Genomic DNA, 23,921 nt, shown 5'->3' with positions numbered 1-23,921 from the left:
GAAAGTACAACACTTTCACCGTTTTATCAGCGACGTTACAGATTATCACAGATCTCTAAATTCAGTGTGTGGCTCAGTGGTCCTCAACCCCCCTTCCCCCATTCCCCCGGGAACGGGGAAGGCTCCGGCCTCGATCCCGGTGAAATGCAGAAGTGTCCTTGAGCAATACACTGAACCGCTAACTGCTCCCTGGGCGCGGTTCATTTGGATGGCTGCGAAATGCAGAGGACAAATTCTGGGCAGGTGCAAATGTACTTGGACACGGAAACGCTCCTCTCTCTCTCTCTCTCTCTCTCTCTCTCTCTCTCAATCACACACACACACACACACACACACACACACACACACACACACACACACACACACACACACACACACACACACACACACACACACACACACACACACGTTTTGCATGGTCTCCTTAACTGGTCTTGTGGAAGGAAGGAAGGAAGGAAGGAAGGAAGGAAGGAAGGAAGGACTAACGGACGGACGGACGGACGGACGGACGGGCGGGCGGACGGACGGACGGACGGGCGGGTGGACGGACGGGCGGGCGGGCGGACTGACGGACTAACGGACGGACGGACAGACAGACCAACAACCTATTCCTTATTCCAAAGACTAACCCCACATAGACTTTATCCAACTCTTTTGTTCAGCAGTAAATGACTGAAGGTCCTGTTCATAGCTGGTTGAAATTAGTATTAGTATCACTATCTATTCTTTTCCTCTTTTTCCGGACACACTTCTAAATGTGATGGAACCGACTCTGGGATCCTCAATGTTGGACCCGGTTCCCTCCTGGATCCCAACCAATCATGAAAAGTACCAAAACATTCGAGCAGTTAGCCTCTATGTCCACTCCTCTGTATCGTCATCGCTATTTCCAACTTTGTTATCTTATTCAGGCACACACAAGATCACATGCAAACACACACACACACACACACACACACACACACACACGCACACACACACACACACGCACACACACACACACACACACACACACACACACACACACACACACACACACACACACAAGCACGTGTGACTCTCATGGCGTTTCCTTCTTCAGCCTTCCTTCCTCCCACCCACTTGTTGTTTGGACGTTAGCACTAGCAGAGCTGGAGTGCTAGGTGCTAGGCTATCCAAAGTGGACACATCGACTGTTCAGTCACTCCTGGACTATATGCATGGATCGTTATGCGCGCGGATCGCGCACAGCGAAACGCACGGGGAGATCGATGCTCGGCCAAAACCACCACTCTATCCCAACGGAGATCGAGAAAATCACGGTGAGCTAATGACCTGGGGGGGGGAAAAAAAAGAAAAAACAACGGCGCTGTCCAAGAAGGAGGGGCGGCGGGCTCATGTTTATAAACATAATATTATGTCTCAGATCACAATACAATAATAGAAATTTCACGGCAAATCTACCAACAACCATTCTATTTCGGACGGCAAAGTGTTAATATATATATGTATATATATCCATATACATATATGGACTTATTATTACCGTTTTTGGGGAAGGTAAAGCAGGCTCTTGGACCAGTTAGGGTCTGGGATAGATGACATCAGATATCTCCATATATGGGCATAAAAGGGATTTTGTTTCTGGGAATGCCCATTCCCAGAAACAATTGGGGACCGCGAGGACGACCCTGAGGAGTCGGACAGCTGGAGGGACGAGGCTGACTCGGCACAAGACATGCAGGACGATTGGATGCTGGCCGGCACTGTTCGCACAAAGTTCCTCAACGCTGCGGGACAGGAGAGTGGGCCGGCCTCCAATCCCTGCGAATTCTGGGAGGAGCTGCATCAGGGTTCTTCATATATGGGCATAAAAGGGATTCTGGGTAATACCCACATATGGACGTTTACATAGGGGATGTCACCTGTGATATCACCTGTGATGTCACAGTGATGTGTCAAGGGAAGCAACCCATAGACTGTAAAAATGTGTGTACACACACACACACACGGAGAAAAGCTGTGACATTTCCCATGGTAAACTGCGACCTTTGGTCGCAATAAACACATACGGCACACATGCAGTACAGGCACCCACATAATGCACGGGCACACCCACAGTGGACGGAAGGCAGTCTATCCTTTTCAGAGCCGCGTGTGATCTATGGAGTGTAATGGTGTTTAATAAGTCCGACATTACGTTAGGATAATCTTCCTTTCTCATGCACCGACACACGCAGCAGCCAATTGCATTTCCACCGGCTCAGCTGTTTTCCCACTGAGCACCCACAGCTCATTTCTGAACAGAGAGAGAGAGGGAATAGAAAGCCTAGGCGAACGGGAAGAAGGAAAAAAAAACAGGGCCAAATATCAATTACTGCTTATGGTGAGAGAGAGAGAGAGAGAGAGAGAGAGAGAGAGAGAGAGAGAGAGAGAGGAGAGAAAAAGCTGATGGTTGCTACATTCCCACAAATCCCTCCCTATTATATTTATTCTATTAATAAAATGTTGCTTTTATGGACTGATAACACGGGGAGCGGCGGCGAGAAATTAATTCTGACCAGGCACTAATAGGACAGCTACGAGTAGTTAAAAAATAAATAAATGAATAGAAATGCACACCGATCTCAAAGGATTTGTGCATCTGTGTGTGCGCGCGCGTGCGAGCGTGCGTGCGTGCGTGCATGTGTGTGTGTTTGTGTGTGCGCGCGTGCGGGTCTTATTATTACTACACTTGTGAGGACCAAGTGGCCCCACAAGGATAGTATAACATGAAAGATAGATGAAAAATTGTTGCTTTATGATTGAAAAAATATGTTATGTTAACAATAGATTCAGTTTGGGGTGTGGTTAACGATTAAACAGATAGGTTTAGGGGTTATAGATAGAGTTATATGCCTGATTTACACTGGTGTCGGGCACCGAAAAATGGCAGATCTACAAACAAACAAAGTGTCACTGCGCGCCACGTTGCGGGCTTGTAGATCTGCAACCTTCTCGGTAGAAAGGCAATAAAAAACGCCATTCATAAAATCGCTGTTGTCCTCACGAGTATAGTAATACAATACCTCTTTGTGTGTGTGTGTGTGTGTGTGTGTGTGTGTGTGTGTGTGTGTGTGTGTGTGTGTGTGTGTGTGTGTGTGTGTGTGTGTGTGTGTGTGTGCGTGTCTGCCAGCCCAATTGGACCTGACAGTGTGAGTTCATTATACGTCCGGGCTCGAGCCAATCTCTTTATTAATAGATTGGGATCGGGCCGGCCTGGGGCTCATTGAAATTCAATCCTTTCGTTGACAATGAAAGGAGAGAGAGGTTTCAATGAGTCTGAGTTTACGTCAGTATATAACTCTCGTCTCGTCTCTGACGAGTTTGGGAGTGGGAATGTGTTGACGGATGCCGTTATTTTTCTCCCACAGCTCTCACAACGCAAATTAAGCAGTACTGCACAAATGCAGGCCAACATGCCTACCTAACTCTTGAACCATAGGTTGTACAAAATAACAAATGTCCCTGGATTATTCAAAACACAATCATTTGCTACTGTAACTACACCTACAGATTTGGTCCAAATAACTAACACAAATCAGTACACCTTCTCTTTGGCATCATGCGATCAAGATGTATCAGTCAGAATTTTCCAATATTCCTATTGGCTATGATTGACTTTCAAATGAACCTTCAAAATACCTCTCTTTCTTAGGTCATAAGACCTATATTTTCTGGCCATATTTGACAATATATGCTCAGTGGTTTGTTGATTACTTTTGACGCAGTAAAGGTCTTGTGTTTTGTATTTTATTTTAAGGTATTAAAAATGTCCAAGGTGCTGAACTGTGCTAGCCTGACACTCAGCCTGAATTTTCATTTTGTTTCACTCCATTATTCAGTCTGAAAGCCCTTCCTGCTGCAGCCGTTTCTGGGATGGGCGTTGCCAAAGAGGCAGTATTCTGCGATTGGTTCACCACCTGATCAATCACAACAGTAGCAAAGCATATGATGTCGTTGTTACGCGAGCCTTATTGGTGTTATTATGTGGCTGGCTAACCTGTTGCTACTTGCCAACCAAAGACACCGGCAGAATAAGAGTGCTACTAACTAGTAATCAAACACAGTAAAACATGTCTGCTACTGATGTTTCATAGCGAGATCTATACGATCGCATCTTACCGCGGCGGGCGACGTTTATGTTTGGGCATGTACAGTAGCAGGGAAGCATGGGTCCGGCGCTGCGTTATTTGGAATCGCACCTGATGAGTTGTGGGAAAACGCCGCCCAGGCTGCTCAGAAGCTCTGACGCCAGCGTCAGCGCCAGCGTCGCTGATTTGCCGTACAGATTTTCAACCGAGCTAGCCCCTCCATTGAGAGCATCACCAGACCCAGGAATCGCCAAAATATATTTTTAAAGGGGGCATGGCTAGCAATTCAGGGGTAAACGTGGTACTGAGCTAGGCCAAACAAGGCCAAACATAATGACCGATCACTTACTGTCTTTTCATTTAGACCACCAGGATATAGTTGTAATACATGATAATAGAATCTATTGTGTTATAACCACTATTATAATCTATTATAGTGTAATATAGTTATCATAGTGATACATTAATACTTTATAGTGTATTATAATCACGGTTATAAGCCATTATAGTGTGTTATAATTAGGATAGTTTTAATACAAATTTATATTGTATTATAATCACAATTAAAAGGATCAATTTGTTTCTTACCGATAGGCATACTTTTGTGTAAAATGTAGATATTTTTCTGTGGTGTGTTGTGGTGTAGTGTGATGCTAAAGCTGCAGTCGAAAAGGGGCTTGTGACTCTGTCCATGGTGTTGAACTGAGAAGCTCCCTGAGGTTAGATATAGTGACTCTGTCCATGGTGCTGAACTGAGAAGCTCCCTGAGGTTAGATATAGTGACTCTGTCCATGGTGTTGAAGCTCCCTGAGGTTAGATATAATGACTCTGTCCATGGTGTTGAACTGAGAAGCTCCCTGAGGTTAGATATAGTGACTCTGTCCATGGTGTTGAACTGAGAAGCTCCCTGAGGTTAGATATAGTGACTCTGTCCATGGTGCTGACCTGAGAAGCTCCCTGAAGTTAGATATAGTGACTCTGTCCATGGTGCTGAATTGAGAAGCTCCCTGAGGATAGATCATAGACTGTAGAAAAATATGGACGAAGCGAAGCCATTGGTTTCTATGCAGCGCAAATGGCCCTTTCTACCCCTTGGAATGGGTGTCGCCATCATAGAATTGTAAAGGCATCAGAGATGCTATTGGCTGCCAACAGTCACGTGGAACGCAGGGATACATGGGAAAATGTGGTCGGAGCCTCCCGAAATACAGCACACGAAGAAGAACACAGCCGGCTGGTATCAGTTTAGTTGGCCACGCCCCCCCCCCCCCCCCCGTATTGGCTGCCAACAGTCACGTGGAACGCAGGGATACATGGGAGAATGTGGTCGGAGCCTCCCGAAATACAGCACACGAAGAAGAACACAGCCGGCTGGTATCAGTTTAGTTGGCCACGCCCCCCCCCCCCCCGTAACTTTATCATTTATTTTAAAATACATTGGACCACATTTCGACAAAACAAATATGATGTGATTGAAAGGCATTTTTTAACTAGCGATAGGAACCATACAGTATTCATGAAAATGTTAATTAAGGTTAGAAAACGAAAGGGGGAAAATGAATGGGATCCAATGGTGGGAAATTCTTTTTGCGATCGGCCGGGGGGGGAAACAGCGCAACTAGCCGCCAATCATAGGAAGTTTTAGTTCCGTATTGGAGTCATTTTAAATCGGCAGAACTATGCCCCTGGGTCAAATATAGTGACTCTGTCCATGGTGCTGAACTGTGCAGCAGCCATCCACTGTCTCTTTGACTGGTGCCAAACTGACAGCTCCACAGCAGCTGTTTATATATTATTGTGCATAAAAATCTACCGATCCCTACAATATTATTTGGCGACCCCTCTGGAGGTTATGGCTCCCAGTTTGAGAAACCACTCCAGTAAAGTATGAACATAAATGTGTCATCATCATCATCTCAGTGTAATATTCCAATATTCTCCATGGATCTCTAAGCACAGAGACAATATGAGGCGGAGGCTTTTCTTTACAAATCAAACCGGTGTCCCTGCATGCCGTAATCACTTTACTGTTATTGTATTACAACACAACACAACACAATGCAACACAACACAACACAACACAACACAACACAACGCAACAGCACAGGCTGTAACACATCTTATTGCTTTTTAACTGAACACAGCGGGCGAAACAAATGTTCTCAACATGATCAATAAATCATATCGAGAACGCATCAGCTCCCCGCAATGAGTGTCTGCATGGGAAATTACAGTGTGTGTGTGTGTGTGTGTGTGTGTGTGTGTGTGTGTGTGTGTGTGTGTGTGTGTGTGTGTGTGTGTGTGTGTGTGTTTGGTGTGTATGTTATGTACGCACACACACACACACATTAATTTGATCTGTTTTGTGTATGAGCGGATGTTGTGCACTTGTCTGTTTGCTTTCTTCGAGCGCACATCTTGTCTGAGTGCGTGCGTGCGTGCGTGCGTGCATGCGTGTGTGCGTTTGCATGCAAGAAAGTAATTTGTATCTGCAAAAGCACAGCTGGTAGGAGCCAGTGGTTGACAGTCAGACCAATATGTTCAAATGCAGTGAGCGCATAACTAATTGTTTTGTGTCTGTACACATTTCTCACTTAAGTAAAAGTAGCGTAACACAATGTAGAAATACTCGGTTGCAAGTAAAAGGTCTGTATTCATTTAGTAAAAGTAAACGCATTGGCATAAAAACATATCGTCACTCTTATCTGCATGTTTTAACTTGTTGTGTTTTTTCGTAAATGAATGCATTGCTTGATCATACTACAGCGTCACACAAAAGTATCAGATTTGCGCAACTGCAAAGCTACATGTTTTGATCTTGGAAATCTGTAACTTCTGCTTCCTTTTTTTAAGATATTTTTGGGGGCTTTTTCTGCCTTTATTGATAGGTGTAGAGTAGGCTGACAGGAAACGGTGAGAGAGATGGGGGGGGAGGGGGGGGTTGACTAGCAGCAAAGGTCGTCAGGATTGGGACTCGAACCTGCGACGCTGCAAGGACTGGATTACCAGCCTAGGTGCCTGGACCACCACCCTGTGGCCCAGGCCTACTTTTGCTACTTTTGAATGACATAATTAAGAGGCTTCCACTCAACAGGATTTTTGCCCTGGAGTTTTTAGCGAGGATGCTGACAGAACCCTCGCTAAAAAACTACAGGGCAAAAATCCACTCGTCCGAGACAGTTTGCCCTCCTGGCTCCCAAATTGTGGAATAAACTCCATGTTGCACTTAGAACAACGGACTCACTCGCTAGCTTTCGCCGTGGACTGAAGACTCACCTTTTCAGACTCCACCTAAACCCTTAGCACTACAGTAAAATCAATGACCATACATGAAGCTAGTTAGCATTTGTTTTTGTTTTTTAGGTTTTTTAGAACTTTGATTATATTGTGTTTTTCTCTAGATAGATATCCATTTACATTGTTATATTGCTGTTAATATACTGACTTATTATCTTGTTTATTATTGTGATGTTTTTTATCTGCTTATTGTAAATCGCTTTGGATTAAAAGCGTCTGCTAAATGCCTAAACTGTAAACTGTAAACAGACAATATACGTTTTCATGCCATGCCAACACATTGTTTTTAGTACTTTTACTTTGGTAAAGATACTAACATTTAAACATATAATTGCAAACGTTATTTAGCTGATGTACAAGCTCACAAGGTGTCATCATGCAATGCATTGTGGGCTTGTAGATCGGCTATTGTTCAATTGCTTATGTATAAAATAGGACTAAAGCTGTCAAATAATAATATGTGCCTCTGAGATGTAATGGAGTAGAAGAATAAATGAATGAAAAATGGACATAGTCAATTGTGGACATGCTCAATTGTTGAGTAAATTTACAATTTAAATGTAAGCATTTAGCAGCTGTTCTTATGCAGAATGACTTAAATAAGCAAGATAAACACATACAAATGCAGAGATATCAACCTCCCCTGTGTTCGTATCCACCTGTTTCCGCGAGATTATTTGGACCACACTTACGGTTTAACAGCAGACATACAAGCTCACGTCGCGTCGCAGATGCAACCCGTTGTGAGCTTGTAAATCACACTCGGCTGCGGCGCCAGAAGCTCGGAACAACGTCTGCGCAATGCACTGTGGGGCGTTGGAAACCCGTGGATAGACGCTCGGCAAAGTCGGATAAGCCTTGTGGATTTGAATTCACAATCTCTGCTAATGGTGGGCAGGCACTTCCCCACTGCACCACCAGGGGGCAATTGGAAGTGTGCGGGAGGGTTTGTTGGGTTGGTTCAGGCCGTGCCTTTGGTTGCTTTTTAGGCCAACATCAGTGTTTTCTACTCAGTAACTGGGAGCCAATGGAGGCTAACAGAGTAAATGTACTCAGTTACTGTCCCACCACTGGTTCTCGTTCGCAGGGTGTCTTCTCCATCTCTCTCTCTCCGCCGTGCGTCGGACAACAGGACAGTGCGCCACACAGCGTTTGCTGTCGTTTTCGGTGAAAGCCCCCCCCCCCCCCCCCCCCGCTGTTGGCTAATCACGCTGACCAAATTGAAGCTGTCACCGCCAACTGCTGGGCGGCGGGCCCGCCTTTCCCCTCGCCGGCGCACGCCTCGCAATTTGAAATCCCTGGCAGGCTAAACGGCCGCTCCGGCTGGCCAGACGGAACTGCCCATCATAGTTTGCCGTTTGACGGGCGGGCGTTTGGGGGGGGGGGAGGGGGGGGGGGGCTGTGATCGGCGCCCACCAGAGGCATCAGTTCAGCAAAAGCTAAGGTATGGCAACATGACTGGTGTCTTGCATGCGCACAACACCAGTCATGTTGCCATACCTTGGCAACAGGCATGATGAATTTATTTTAACACATTTAGTGCTCCAGACATGAACGGGTTAAATGTCCAGCGTGCCTCTCGCAGGCACCATACGCTGCCATTATCTTATTTTGAAGGCCAGAAGTCCATTGCGTAAACACCTCCGGGTTGACGTCATGACGTCATTCAACTGAAGCCATCGTCACCCCATGCCGTTGCTAAAATGGCCGGTCGTTGCCTCGTTGAATCTAATGCCATCCTTGGCTTTTAAAGTGTTGTTTGGAGAAAATGGACATTAAAGATGAGATCCACCGTCGGCCTCCATGTTATGGGATTACTATTTTGTGCACGTGGATCTGTGATGATGATGAATCGGCGAGGCCGATCGTGCCAGGACGTTCCAACGGACTATAGGGTAGGAGAACCGGCGTTACTCTATATACAGTATTTTACGCGAGTATACTCGGGATCGGCACTCTAAATACTTGAGTATTTTTCACGAGTATACTCGGGATCGGCTACAAATGAGTTAAGAAGTACATTTTATTTTATTTTTCCCCAAGGGATGGCAGCTGCCATACCTTGCCATACCCAATTGACGCCTCTGACACCCTTGAGGCAGTAAAAGTGTCAAGATAGGTGGAATCTAAAGGAGAGGGGGTGTGGGCGGGCATACATACGCACGCACGCACGCACGCACACACACACACACACACACACACACCTAATTCCACTACTCCTACTTCCCATTATGCAGAGTTTATTCAGCAGTAATGGACATTAAGGTGTGAATTGGAGCTCTGATACGATCCCAGACCGACTCCCCCGGCGCTCTCCTGTTCTGCCTGTTACATCTTATATCATAATAAACACATTGAAATCACTGAGATGTTTGTGCAGCTGTGGCCCGTCGGGGAGTTTGTGAGTCCTAATTTATCCTTTGTCGGTAACCAAAAAGGCAAAGCTAGAAAAGTATATTCAGGTATAATAAAATGAAAAGGTATATTCAGTGATTGTATTTCATTCAAATAAAAATATAATTGGTACATTTTCCATTCATTCTCCTCACTAGAATGTGTGCTGACCATATAAGGAGATAGCTAGATTCGTTTTTCAGGCCGTAGTTATGTTATGATGGTCAAAATAAACGTTTTGAGAACCACATTCGCTCTGAATTAAGAACGTCTCTGCTAAATGCCTAGATTGTAAACTAAAATGCCACAGTCTCGTAGTAAATCAGTATCATACATATCCTGAAGCTGGAGACGTAGGCCTACCGATATTCAGTGATTGGGTCTAATGATCAAAACGAGAACATTATAATGGTGTAAGAAATCTATAAAAAACGAAACATTTCCACGCTGTAAGGCCAGTAAGGGACAAGATGACCCCCAGCCACTTTCATTATCACTGACTACACCTTTAAGATTGTGTTCTCAAGGGTCTCTAAGCTATCTATGACTATCTATGAAAAAAGTTTCATCTGCAACACAATTGTTGCTATGTTACTATGAAAAGCTCCACCAGCTGTCAGTCTGTCTGTCTGTCTGTCAGTCTGTCACGTCACGTCACGTCACGTAACGTCACGTCACGTCACGTCACACTTTTGCCCTAGTCATATCTCTGCCACCGTTGGCCCTATCAATGGCAAACCTTTGGCCCCTCATTTCTCACATGGCCCTCTTCTAGCACCACCATCAGGCCGATTTTTGCAAAACACTTTTTTGGACACTTCTCCTACAGATTTTGGCCTAAAATCACACAACGCGGTAAACAGTATCTCTGTGAACCGCTAAGTCCTGTCATCAACATGGATCTGTACCATTTCCAATATTCCCTCCTGATTGGCTACGATTGCCTTCTAAAGTTTGTGTATGCGACCTGATGGTCGCTTATCTCCCGATTAGGGAGTCTTACTGCCTGGTATACAATATATGTAGAGGGGGTTCATCTCTCTTTCTCAGCTAAGGGGTCCTTTCCCTGAAAGAGCTATGTGACGTGATCTGCTCTCCCCAGTGGTGTAAAGTAACTAACTACATTTACTACTTTAAGTACTGTACTTAACACATATGGTGCCAACCCCAAGTTTCCCGAGTTTGTATTGGTACTAGTGCTGTGCCAACCCCGAGTTTCCCGAGTTTGGGCCGTTTTTGAAAAAAAAAAAAAAAAGAAATTCAAATGTTTTTTTTTCAAAAATTTTCTTTGGACCTCCAGAAATGTATTAGGCATGATCGCGATCGCGAAATTGCATGTTTAACCCCCATACCAACCCATTCTTTCAAACATGGCAGCCATGTTTGTTTACATCTGAAGAAAACATAATGGCTGATAAATCATGAATGCCTGCACGGATTTCCAAGCGGATTTTTTTGTTTGAAAGCTGTGAACAGCATCTACACACGTGGTGCATCATCTAGGCATGGGCGTGCACTTTTTACACACTTGCACAATTACATGGAAGTCTATGGTAACCATGGCAACGCGAGACATTGGCCGGAAAAAATCATTGCAACATAAGTGTTAAGTACAATTCTGAGGTATTTGTACTTTACTTAAATGTTTCCAATTTCCAATACTCCACTATATCTCGGATCCAAATATTGTACTTTTACTCCACTACAATTATTTGGAAACTTTAGTTACTAATTACTTTGTAGCTTTGGATTATTATTACAAAAGATACATTAACCACTTCAACCCTACATACATTTCCGGCCATTTGAAAATAGCCGATCTACAAGCTCACAATGCGTCGCATCGCGACGCATTGTGAGCTTGTAGATCGGCTATTTTCAAAAGATGTTTATACAATTGAAAACTTCGAATAGGACATTGTGCATATGTACTTTCTACCTTTGGTACTTATGTACCAATACTTTTGTACTTTTACTTTGGTAAATTTTGAATTCCGGACGTTTACTTGCAACAGAGTGTTTCTACATTGCAGTACTGATACATTGACTTAAAGGAGTAGTTCACCACTTTTCAACCTGTCTTCATATAATAGGTCCTCACTAATGTTCATGATAAAATATCAAAAAAAAAAAAAAATCTACTCAGTCCATGTCTCCTAGGAGAGCTGTGGGAAGTTCAGAATCCATCGTCTTGTGACATCATCATTTTCCCCCAAAAATATAATTAATCAATATTTTTGAAAAAAATATTTAGATTTTTATTATCGCGAGAACAATGGCTTCCACTTTAAAATTGCAACAAAGCTGGATTGGCAATCGATGATGTCACAAGACGATGGGTTTCTGACCTGCCCACAGCCCTCCTTTGAGGAAAAAAAGAAAAAAAAAGCTATTTTTGAGTGAGGACCAATTATATGAACTTAGGTTGAAAAGTGGTGGAGTGCCCCTTTAAGTAACGAATGCGAGTACTCTTTCCACCACTGGCTCTCCCCTGGAGAGGGGAGCAGACACGTCCTGAGCAGAGGAGGACAGAGATGCTTTAATTAGACCAGACAATCAGCTTCATTAATTCAGTCCCTGTGCTGTTGTTCTACTCTGAGTCTCTGACCTGTCTCACTCACACACTCCCAGTGCTGCATGGAGCTACGCTGTAAAGGTGCGTTCCCACTGAGAGATAATATCGCTGCTGTCGGGCAGAAACCTCTTATCTCCATATTCTAACTTGTTGTGTGTTTCCGTAAATGAATGCCCTGCTTATCATACTACAGTGTCTCACACATCAAAAGTAGCAGAGCTATACAAGCTCGAAACGCGACGAGAAGCTACGTGTTTTGAGCTTGTCGATCTTCTACCTTTGATGTCGTTTCCATGTTGAAACATTTTCATATATTTTCTTTTTCTTTTCAAAAAATAGTGGAAATAGCAGATCTACAAGCTCACAACGCGTTACATTGTGACACGTGAGCTTGTAGATGTTATTGTTTAAGTATAAAGTTGTCAAATACAGTATGTCATTCATTTCTTTGTATATTTAGGTTACCGCTTACCGGTATGTGTCATATCTGCCATGTGCAACTTCAAAGCCTACAAGCCAAATGTAATTGTCAATGACAAAAACACAATTAAATCGTTAAGCGAGTGGCAAGTCAGGATGGAGTTCTCTCTGGTGTCATCAGTAAGACAGAGGTTAGTAAGAGCTGTTAACATTAACATTCAACCTGATCAACTAGCGAGCGGTTTATATTCTAATGCTTCTATTGTCTGCTCAACAACCATAGTAAACTAACTACACTGCCTGCCTGCCTGCCTGCCTGCTTCGCATGTAACAGCATACATGCAAGATAACGGAAAGAGTTACAATGTTCAGATCCGACTGCTCGCTGAGAGAGACAGAGAGAGAGAGAGAGAGAGAGAGAGAGAGAGAGAGAGAGAGAGAGAGAGAGAGAGAGAGAGAGAGAGAGAGAAACCACACTAGAGCCATGTTGATAGAACCATCACATTAGTTCATGCAATGTTTTCAAAGGCAAAAAAGCTTTGGCAAGAACTGTGCTTCCCACACATTTTGCATAAGGTGCACAATAAAGTTGCACAATAGGAAACACAAAGTGAAGCAGCTTGTTCTGTTGGATGAATGACAAAAAGTGTTTTTCTTGCAGACAGTACAGTATGTCTTTCTCCTACCTAAGTAAATAAGCAAGTTTGTGTCAGGCAGACCAATATATCAACTTTTGGGTGTTTTGTTGTAAATTAAGATCAATCACGCAAAAGCATTGCACACAAGTAGTGAAAATAGCAGAGCTTGTAGATCGTCTATTTTCATTATTTTAAGTCGTTTTCAAAATAATAATACAAAACAAACGGTTTGGACAATGGACATACAAGGTTTCCACCCGACAGTGACAGAGTATTTTTCTTCTACCAGACAGTGCAAATTGCTGTCTCGCTTCGCAGATGGAGTCACTTGATGTGGCCCAGGTGTTTGTGTTTATCATGCAAACTTCATTGATGCTTACTTACTGCAGAGCAGATGCGGAGTATATAAATGGACTGATGGACTCAAAATCAATTTCACACCCAGTGTGAAGTAGTGTAAGCGCTGCCTTTGAGGAGTTTGTTTCATTGAGATAATAAATTAAGAGGAACGATGTTAAATCCCCATCCACTCATTTCAATTAAAGATCATATGACATAACATTTAAAAATGTTATTTTATTTTTGGGCTTTTAGGTTTCCCGACCTCAATTACACCAAAAGAACCCTGAACTTTCAACATTCAGTGTTTTTTCTGTAATCTGTCGTTTTTTGAATAATTAGGCTCAGAAAAGTGAGTTCATTGGCAAAGGACAAAGGACAAAGAATGTTATGACTGGTAAAAACAGCATGTCATAATTGCTTTAACCCATTTAGGCCTAACCTATAGAATAGGGCTAAATCAGAAATTAGCCTACAAAACAAATATGTTGCTACATACTGTACATGTACTGTAAGCCCCTCCCAAACAGCAAAATGTGTTCCCGGCCTGCTTGAGGAACCAAATACACCGTATAACGTGGCGCCACTTCTCCATTGAACTTCAAGGAGCCGTGCAGCCACCATGATCTTTTCTGTCACCCAGTTAACCTGGAAGTTCATTCTATAGAGACTTCTCACCAGCACTACTTTAAGATAATCACACCCAGTTGTTGCAAATACTGCTAATTACAGATCAAAAGGCTGTGTGCATGCATCTTGAGCGTAAGTGTCTGTGCGCTTCGTTCCTGTGTGTGTGTGTGTGTGTGTGTGTGTGTGTGTGTGTGTGTGTCTGTGTGTGTATGTGTGTGTGTGTGTGTGTGTGTGTGTGTGTGTGTGTGTGTGTGTGTGTGTGTGTGTGGGTGCATGCATGCGTGCGCGTGTATAAGTGGCACATGTGTGCCTTTTTGCACACGTGTGCCTCTTTGCTTTTTAAGTGGTGTGCTGTGGTGCCATACTGTTTGTGTTAAGTGTAATTAGTTATAGCTTTGTGTTCAGTCAGTTGCAGGTGTTCATGCTCAAGGAGACATAGAGTATACATACTGTACATACCTACATACATACATACATACATACATACATACATACATACATACATACATACATACATGCATGCTATGCTGTACAAACAGTACATCGTCAGTTGTGGAACATCTGATTATGTATGTCTAGTACAGATTCTACTATGAGACATTTGGCCTGGCTTGTACAGTAATACAAGTGTGCGCACGCACGCACGCACGCACGCACGCACGCACGCACGCACGCACGCACGCACGCACACACACGCACAGACACGCACACACACACACACACACACACACACACACACACACACACACGCACACACACACATCGAGGTCCTCCATCATCCTCCCTGGCTAGTATTCCTCTATCAGCTCTCACCATGGATCACTTAATCCCTGCTTCAGTGTCCCGTAGAGAGAGAGAGAGAGAGAGAGAGAGACAGAGACAGAGAGAGAGAGAGAGAGAGAGAGAGAAAGAGAGAGAGAGAGAGAGAGAGAGAGAGAGAGAGAGAGAGAGAGGGAGAGGGAGGGAGAGGGATAGGGAGGTAAAATGAGAAATTCTCATTGCCATCTAATTGCGTGACCAAATCGATCCTATAATAGATTCCTTCTCTCCCACATCCAGTTTCACACACACACCTCAAGCGTGTGTGCACGTGCATGTGTGTGTGTACTTGCATTACTATACTGGTGAGGGCCATATGTCCCCACAAGTATGGACAGATGTCCTGAGCTCTCCCCTGTAGAGGGCGCTGCCGCCATTAGCTGCGGTGTAAACAGTAGTGTAAAGCAGTGATTCTCAACCTTTTCAGGCCGCTACCCCCCAAATAATCATATTTTAACTGGGGACCCCCCAATCCCGACGAGCACTAAGAGTTTGTATAACACGGTACAAAGAGTTTTGTAAACACGGTTCTATTGTGAAAATAGCAGATCGGCTATTTTCACAATTTCTGCCTCTAAAGCTGGTTGCACACTGCACTGCGTTTTTTAGTTGCGTTTTGGAAATCCGAAATCCTCTAAAGCATTTTTCAGGCCAAGGAGAGAGAGGAGAGAGCAAAGGACCCAGTGGCAACAGTTGCGAAAATCAGAAAAAATCTACCCTGGTCCGAAAATATATAAAAAAGGGCGGGAGTGTGCAAACATGATTGACATAACATGAGGTTGATTTGTATTTTATTTACGCGCTCTGAAATTCACACCGATATTCGGCCCAAAAAAACGCAGCAGTGTGCAATGACCTAAATATTTTACAATTTGGCCATGTTTAATTTGTTATTTTAGAGGTATTAAAAAGTCCTTTGTAACTTTAGAAATGTGCAGATACCCTCTATTCCAGTGGTTCTCAAACCTGTTGCACCAAGTACCACCTCAGAAAATAATAACTGATGTTAAACTGCTACACTATACCCTATCCCAGCGATGCTACACCTACTCTAACCCCAACACAGGAGGCATTTATATTAATTATACAGTATTAATGCCAAGGGGAGGGTTACAGTAGGTTTACAAAATATTCATGTTGGGATTAAGCATTTAGAGGTTAGGTTTAAGGGTTATTTATCCCTGTTTATACTTAGTTGAGCTCAGAAGTTGGCACATTTTGGGCTATTGGGTTATGGTAAAAAATGGCCAACAACTGCATAAATTGCATTCCGAAAATTGCTTTTCTGAAAGGTCGATGTCGTGTGTGTGTGTGTGTGTGTGTGTGTGTGTGTGTGTGTGTGTGTGTGTGTGTGTGTGTGTGTGTGTGTGTGTGCGTGCGTGCGCGTGTGCGTGTCCGTCTTCAGATTGCATGGAAGCGGAGGGGAGGGCCAGATAGAAGCGTAGAGGAGCTCGATCGGTGCCGTTTTGTCGGAGATGAGGAATGAGCGCGGCTGAAATGTGACCAATCCCACCGAAATAAGACAAAATGGCCAGAGGAGATGGAAAAGTAACCATCACACCTGTACTGCAGTGCACAGGGCTATTACCTGACTATCTCTATCAGCTAGCTGTAGGCTACATCTATCAGGATCACGTGCACACAGGTGCACGCACGCATGCACGCACGCATGCACGCACGCATGCACGCACGCACACACAGGCAAATCTAATCTAATTCATGGTTTCATCAAGCCACTGACTAAATGTCTTTTTTAAAGGCAGCTATTATGCAAATCGTGTTCGATGTCAGAGCTGTCAAATGTTTCCGCCGCTTCTCTCTTCACCTCTCAAACCCTCTTCTAGACTTGGTAAACTGGTCCCCCAAAAAATCTCTTCTCTAAAAACGCAACGCAACATACATGTAGCACTTAAGTCGGCAGAAGCGAGGCGGGGCAGCGTGTTCTCTCCTCCGCGTCATCAGTGCCCATCCCTAAGTGGGGTTGGCAAAAGGGCCTTTCTGTGGGGAGTTTGCATGTTCTCCCCGTGTCTCCTAAAAAGCTTGCAGTTATCCTGGTCTCTCTGGCACCGGCAGCTGAAGCGCCTGTTGGAGGGGAAAGGAACTGGTTGGAATAACGTGTTCCTTCCACGCGCTACGTCCAACCGGGAAACACCCCCCTGTCAGGTGAAAAGAAGAGACTTGGACTCCTCATGCATAGAATGAAGCATGAGGTCAGTCCGTTGTCTCCCCAGGTTGGCAGAGGGAGTGTAGCGCCCAGGATTACATTAGATATTAGGCACTGGGTGAAAAATGGGTTACAAAATCATGGGATGAAAAATTACAAAAGAAGAAGCGGACATCACACAGTCATGGCCACTCACTTGAATATCGCTGTGCTCGGGTGTGCCTCTCAAAGGGCTCAAGTTCAAGTTTTTTTTTACGTGACACCATCAACCTATGTGCTAACTGTGAGTGATAATGCACTTCCGTATTATTTTGGGACTTGGGCGGTTGAAAAGCCACGCAACACGGGAGTCTATGTTGTGTAAAGCGGTCAGATTTGTTGTGAAGAAAAAAGAGTTGAGGCAAAGCTCTCTGTCTTCCAAGCCATCTTTGTTCCGACTCTCACCTATGGTCATGAAGTGTGGGTCATGACCGAAAGTATAAGGTCTCAGGTACAAGTGGCCTAAATGAGTTTTCTCAGACGGGTGGCTGGTATCTCACATAGAGATGGGGTGAGAAGTTCAATCGCCAGAGAAAGACTTTGAGTAGAACCGCTGCTCCTTCACTTGGAAAGGAGTCAGCTTAGGTGGTTCGGGCATCTAGTACGGATGCCTCCCGAAATACTAAAGGAAGGTCCTCGATGCACGTCCCACTGGGAGGAGACCCTGTGGCAGACCAAAGACCAGATGGAAGCATAAGCGGTTGAAGATGGATGGATGGATTTGACCAAAACATGTCACTATAGTGTGACCCGAGTGTGACAATACTGTCCACATACTGTAGACAACTTTATTGTATTTCTTCTTCTTTTGAAATATTTTCTTTCTCATTAGGATATTATGACTCATTAGACTAATCTCCCAGACTCCCTCCCCAGTCAGAGTTCACCCAGATCTCTTTTCAAAGTAATGAGCTGTATCCTGTAACAGCTTGATGTTTCTTTATTTTTTTACTTACTTACTACAAATCTCCCCAGTCAGAGTTCAGAGTTGTGCAGGATGTCATTTAATTAACTACATAATTTTATTTTTTAGATGATCTTCCCTCCCCTGTGCCAGTGTTGGCATCTTGTTTAAGGTTGCCTACTCCTGTAAGTGTATAAACTATAGTGTATACACAGACACTTTACCACTGTCAAAGATGCCTACATGAAAACGTCACAGGAAAGTTGAAAGGTCTGCATATGGAGCAGGTGCGCTTCTTCTGACCACCTCTTTGCCTGTGCAATGATGTATTTTCACATTCACTCCAGAGGGCCACATAAAAATAGCTAAAATAGACGATCTACATGGCAAGCTCAAAACGTGTCGCACTGCGAGCTTGTGGGTCTGCTATTTTTGCTATTTTTGAATTGGAATCCGGAATTCTTTTTAGCAATTTTTGTATTGGAATCCTGAAAAGTAACATATTTATTTAATTTCAAATGCATTTATATATTCTTATGTTAACTTATTTATGAACTTAAATACAAATACATTGGACATAAAAAAGTCTAGTGCTACACTGTAAGTCATTAAGCTACTAATATAGACTGAAGTAATTAAAGCGGGTCATGTTTGTGTGTTTGGAATTGTACAGCTGAAATCAATAATATATCAGTATTCCAATATTAACCTGCAGGCCGCATTAAGTGTTATATAAATGATATGATTAGCAGTCCCTTTCTTCTTTTGGGACGGATGGCTTTCACATTGCAGCGCTCCGTACCCGAGTATGTATGAATCCTACTCCAGAGCAGCTCTCCATGCGTACCCGGGTATGGTACGGTTTTCCAAACTCGGATACGGAAGGCAGCGTTAGCACTGATCACAACATCTGGCAAGTGGTCCCGGGTCCACAACCATCGTCTGAATGTGCCCTTAAATCAGGGGTCTTCAACAGGGGGTCCTCAGAGTTACTACAGGGGGTCCTTCAAATCTTTGTGTGATAGAAACTTTTTCTCCTTTTTATATTAACCACTTGAACCCTAGCATCAATATCTTGAGAACTTGAGCCAAAAATAGCATATCTACAAGCTCATAACGCCTCGCAGCCCGAGGGGTTGTGAGCTTGTAGATCGGCTATTTTTGGCAAAAGAGGTTTGGTGTAGGGGGAAAAAGAGCAGACTAAGTACAGAGTGAAAGGTCAAGTTTATTAAGTATTGACAGTTCAAGTGGTTAAATATATGAAAACACAAATTGACATGAATCCAAAATACACGATAATTGTGCTGTCAAACGATGATACTATATGGAATCTGAAGAGGTTGTGGGGGTCCCTGCTTCATATCTTTCTCAACTAAGGGGTCCTTGGCCTGAAAACATTGAAGACCCCTGCCTTAAATACTTTGAACGTGCTCTGACGAGGCTCTGACCGAAACGAGTGAGCAGCCGGAGGGAAACGTAGCAATGCGTATAATTGAGCGAATGTTTATTTTTATATTTTTGGGAGTGACACTATTTTCGCCTCAGTGCTTTTGTTTGTCAAATGAAACGTTCAAACTTTCTTTGTCGCTGGAGGTTCTTGCTATGCAAAGAACAACAGAAACAGTGCCTTGCTCAAGGTCACTTTGGCAGGACACGTGTCTTTGAGCGAGTCATTGACCTCATAGTAGAGGAAAAAATAGGCCAGAAGTTGACCATACCCCTACCCGGGGTAGAACAAAACGCGACATAGTTTTTTCATATCTTTAGGATGTCCCTTTCATGAAATGGATTGTCCCGAGTTTTGCTTTTACTGCAAAAGTCATGAAATTGATCCATGAAGGGACTCACCACATAAGCAAAAAAACGCCTATCCTGAAAGATGGAGTTCCAAGTCAAACCTTTGTCATTTTCTACCTGCAGGTTGTTTTCACCTCATACTTGCACAGAAGGTCTACAGGTAGTGTCCTTACATCCCAGAACAATCAGAATGCAAAAATATGGTTCTGTTTTGAATCTGCTGCCTTTTATATAAGGACCTTCTATAGGCGGAAATGACATTCCTAAGGAAAATTCCCCTGTAATCCTTCTATAAGGGGTAGTACAAACTATGACAAAGTTTTTTCATAACTTTTACTTGTCCTCTTCATGAAATGGATGGTCAGTAGTTTTGCTTTTACTGCAAAAGTCATGAAATTGATCCATGAAGGGACTCACCACATAGGCAAAAAATACGCCTACCCTGAAAGATGGAGTTCCAAGTCAATCCTTTGTAATTTTCTATTGCTGGTTGTTTTTACCTCATTCTTGCACAGATGGTCTACAGGTAGCGTCCTTAAATCCCAAAATAATCAGAATGCAAAAAAGTGATTTACCAAGAAAGGGCAGAAATATCCCCACAAGTTAATCATACACCATTTCCACTTACTGGTAGGGAAGGAGCTGGAAACAAGGGCCTACTACAAACTTGATATCCCGGTATCAATAAGCTTTGGGCTTATCAAGCTTGTTATTAAGCATAGCGGCCCATGACATCATGTTTAAATAATCAAGACAAGAGGCGATTAATACATTGTTACAGTACTATTCATAATATATAGCCATTTAACACTTACTGCACACTAATGAATGATTTTCTAAAGATATTAAATGACAATATTTTTTACTTTTGTCAATTCTCATCCTCATAGACAAACTCAGACTCACAACAACTGGCCAATGCAAAAAGATACCAGTTCTGTTCAGAATCTCACATCTCACATCTTTCCACAAAATATTATAAAGCGCTCAACAGTGGGCTCGATAAAAGCCCATGGGTCAATAAGCAGGATCGATAAGGTGCTCATTATCAATACAAATTAACAAACTCCATTCAGATTGTCAATAGGGAATACACCAACAACCAAAAATAAACCAGAAGAATATGTCATAATATGCTTGTATTGTGAATCAGGAGTTTTTCTATATATGTGTGCCATTCTTACTGCATGCCAAATAATCAAACAGCAGCTTTTTCTCATTTTAATTTATTTCGTTTATTTCTTTTTCAATATTTTCATATCAACAACTAATTTGAGTGTGAGGGGGACTGACCAATTTGCAAAGCTGGTCAATGGATACAAAGCTGTGATCTCCCAAATTCAGACATAATTTTGTCAGGAGTTTGTTCGTGACGTAATCGGCTGTGTATCTATTGGTCAATGGCTGGTCAATGGATTAATTGAATTCAGTCTTACTATTTATGTTATGGTAATAAATATGGTATGATGGTATATATTATTATAATATAAACGGTAAGAAGGAATTCAGTTCCCAGTGGATTACAACCAAGGGCCACTACAATGCTCTACAGTCAAGGCTGGTCCACAAGGCACAAGCTGGTATAAAAGGATTGTGTCATTTCTTGTTTATTTTAGTTTACAGGCAATGTACTGTAAATACAGGAGCAATATTATGTACAACACAATCCCACAGAGAGACATTGAGGCACGTACTACTTTGACTGCAACAATCCTTATCATAGCAGTAGAGTTGGGTGAGGTCTCTTACTGCTTGGTGCAGGCTATTTTTTGAACAGGACAGGCTTTAGTGATGTATCCTTTAGCATCCAACCCTTCCCAACTGGATTCCACAAAAGGGGTTTGGGGACATGATTGTGGCACCATATACTGTACCAGTTTGGTACATAGCCTGTTGAACATTCAAAAATATCCTCAGTGGGAGGCAGGTGTGAGACTGGCATGTCTGTCGTTGATGCAAGAATACAACGGAGCTCATCAAGACTAGAACACACCTGGCCCTTTGCCTTCTTTTTTAGGCCATAGAGAGTGAGGGCATATTGTCTTGAACATCCTGAAGCCTCTGGTAGACTATCTGTCAAGCCAAAGGTTCTCAGACCCTGACCTAATTTATATGTACAGTACTATGGATATACTTGTGTTGCTCGCCTACTATGTCAGTCAACAACTCCTTGGAATAGCTGCCATTTTCATGCATGCTGGTCATGGGATAGACAACGATACATCCCAATGTCTGATATTACAAATACATTGGGAGTGGCTTTGTGTGAGAGTCTTCTAGCATGGCACGCATTGACTGGATGCAATGCAACAAGCAGCCTGTTCAGAATAAGCAATAATACAGCTTTCAACAAGCTGGCGAAGCACATTCATGAACTTCAGGATCTGAGAATCTTTGGCTTACTGCATGCCAAATAATCAAACATTGGTCAGTCTCCCTTACACTGCTCAAAATAGTTGTTGATTGAAAAAGAAATAAATGAAAATGAGAAAAGGCTGCTGATTATTTGGCATTAAGAATGGCGCACAAAGTATAGTGTATTCTACTGAATATAGGCTTACATATATAATGTACTGCATTTAAGTCTGAATACCATAGACTGCTTATAGAACAATATGTTTGCTGCTTTTGAGGTGAAGAGAATTAGGCCTTGGGATGGGTGCATCTCTCCACTCCGACATGTCTCCTTTCCGACATGTCTGCATTCCGACACTAACCCTATCTCTACCCCTAACCCTAAACCTTAGGCCCATGGGAGTGTCGCCACTCCGACAATAAGAAGTCCATTTCGGAGTGGCGACATGTCGGAATGGAGAGAGCCTCCCCCTTGGGATGTAGGGACACTACCTGTAGACCATCTGTGCAATATGAGATGAAACAACCAGCAGGTAGAAAATGACAAAGGATTGACTTGGAACTCCATCTTTCAGGGTAAGCTTTTTTATGGTGGGTACCTTTATGGATCAATTTCATGACTTCTGCAGTAATAGTAAAACTACTGACCATCCATTTCATGAAGAGGACAAGTAAAAACACTGTCAGGGTTTATACTACCCCTTATAGAAGATTATCTCCAGGATCACAGGGGATTCTTCCTTAGGAATGTCATTTCCGCCTATAGAAAGTCCTTATATTAAAGGCTGCAGATTCAAAACAGAACCATATTTTTGCATTCTGATTGTTCTGGGATGTAAGGACACTACTTGTAGACCATCTGTGCAAGTATGAGGTAAAAGCAACCTGCAGGTAGAAAATGACAAAGGATTGAATTGGAACCCCATCTTTCAGGGTAGGCGATTTTTGCCTACAGTATGTGGTGAGTCCCTTCATGGAACAATTTCATGACTTTGGCAGTAAAAGTAAAACTCGGGACAGTAAATTTCATGAAGGGGACATCCTAAAGATATGAAAAAACTATGTCGCGTTTTGTTCTACCCCTTATAGAAGATTATCACCAGACTTACAGGGGAACATTCCTTAGAAATGTAATTTCCGCCTATAGAAAGTCCTTATATAAAAGGCTGCAGATTCAAAACAGAACCATATTTTTGCATTCTGATTGTTCTGGGATGTAAGGACACTACCTGTGGACCATCTGTGCAAGTATGAGGTAAAAACAACCTGCAGGTAGAAAATGACAAAGGATTGACTTGGAACTCCATCTTTCAGGATAGGCGTTTTTTTGCCTATGTGATGAGTCCCTTCATGGATCAATTTCATGACTTTTGCAGTCAAAGTAAAACTTGGGACAATCCATTTCATGAAGGGGACATCCTAAAGATATGAAAAAACT

At 43.1% G+C, this 23,921-nt stretch overlaps 2 protein-coding genes across 2 annotated transcripts in view; one reads left to right on the top strand and one right to left on the bottom strand.

The window, feature by feature from the left end:
- The window catches only part of LOC308308375 (ephrin type-A receptor 6-like), a gene marked incomplete at both ends in the record, with an annotated part of 377,312 nt that overhangs the window by 219,412 nt on the left and 133,979 nt on the right, over positions 1-23,921 (bottom strand). The gene's annotated exons all lie outside the window — the stretch shown is intronic.
- LOC308308075 (CCR4-NOT transcription complex subunit 2-like) overlaps positions 1-23,921 on the top strand; it is a gene marked incomplete at both ends in the record, with an annotated part of 72,486 nt that overhangs the window by 13,443 nt on the left and 35,122 nt on the right. The window contains one exon of the mRNA XM_080753444.1: positions 1,644-1,832. Within this exon, the coding sequence (XP_080609570.1) occupies positions 1,644-1,832 (189 nt within the window). The remainder of the gene's footprint in view (positions 1-1,643; positions 1,833-23,921) is intronic.

The sequence above is a fragment of the Nannobrachium achirus genome (assembly GCF_963921795.1).
Source record: "Nannobrachium achirus genome assembly, chromosome: 22".
NCBI classification, from domain to species: domain Eukaryota; kingdom Metazoa; phylum Chordata; class Actinopteri; order Myctophiformes; family Myctophidae; genus Nannobrachium; species Nannobrachium achirus.
Note: the sequence above shows the minus strand (reverse complement) of the source record. Positions and strands in the feature narration are given on the sequence as shown.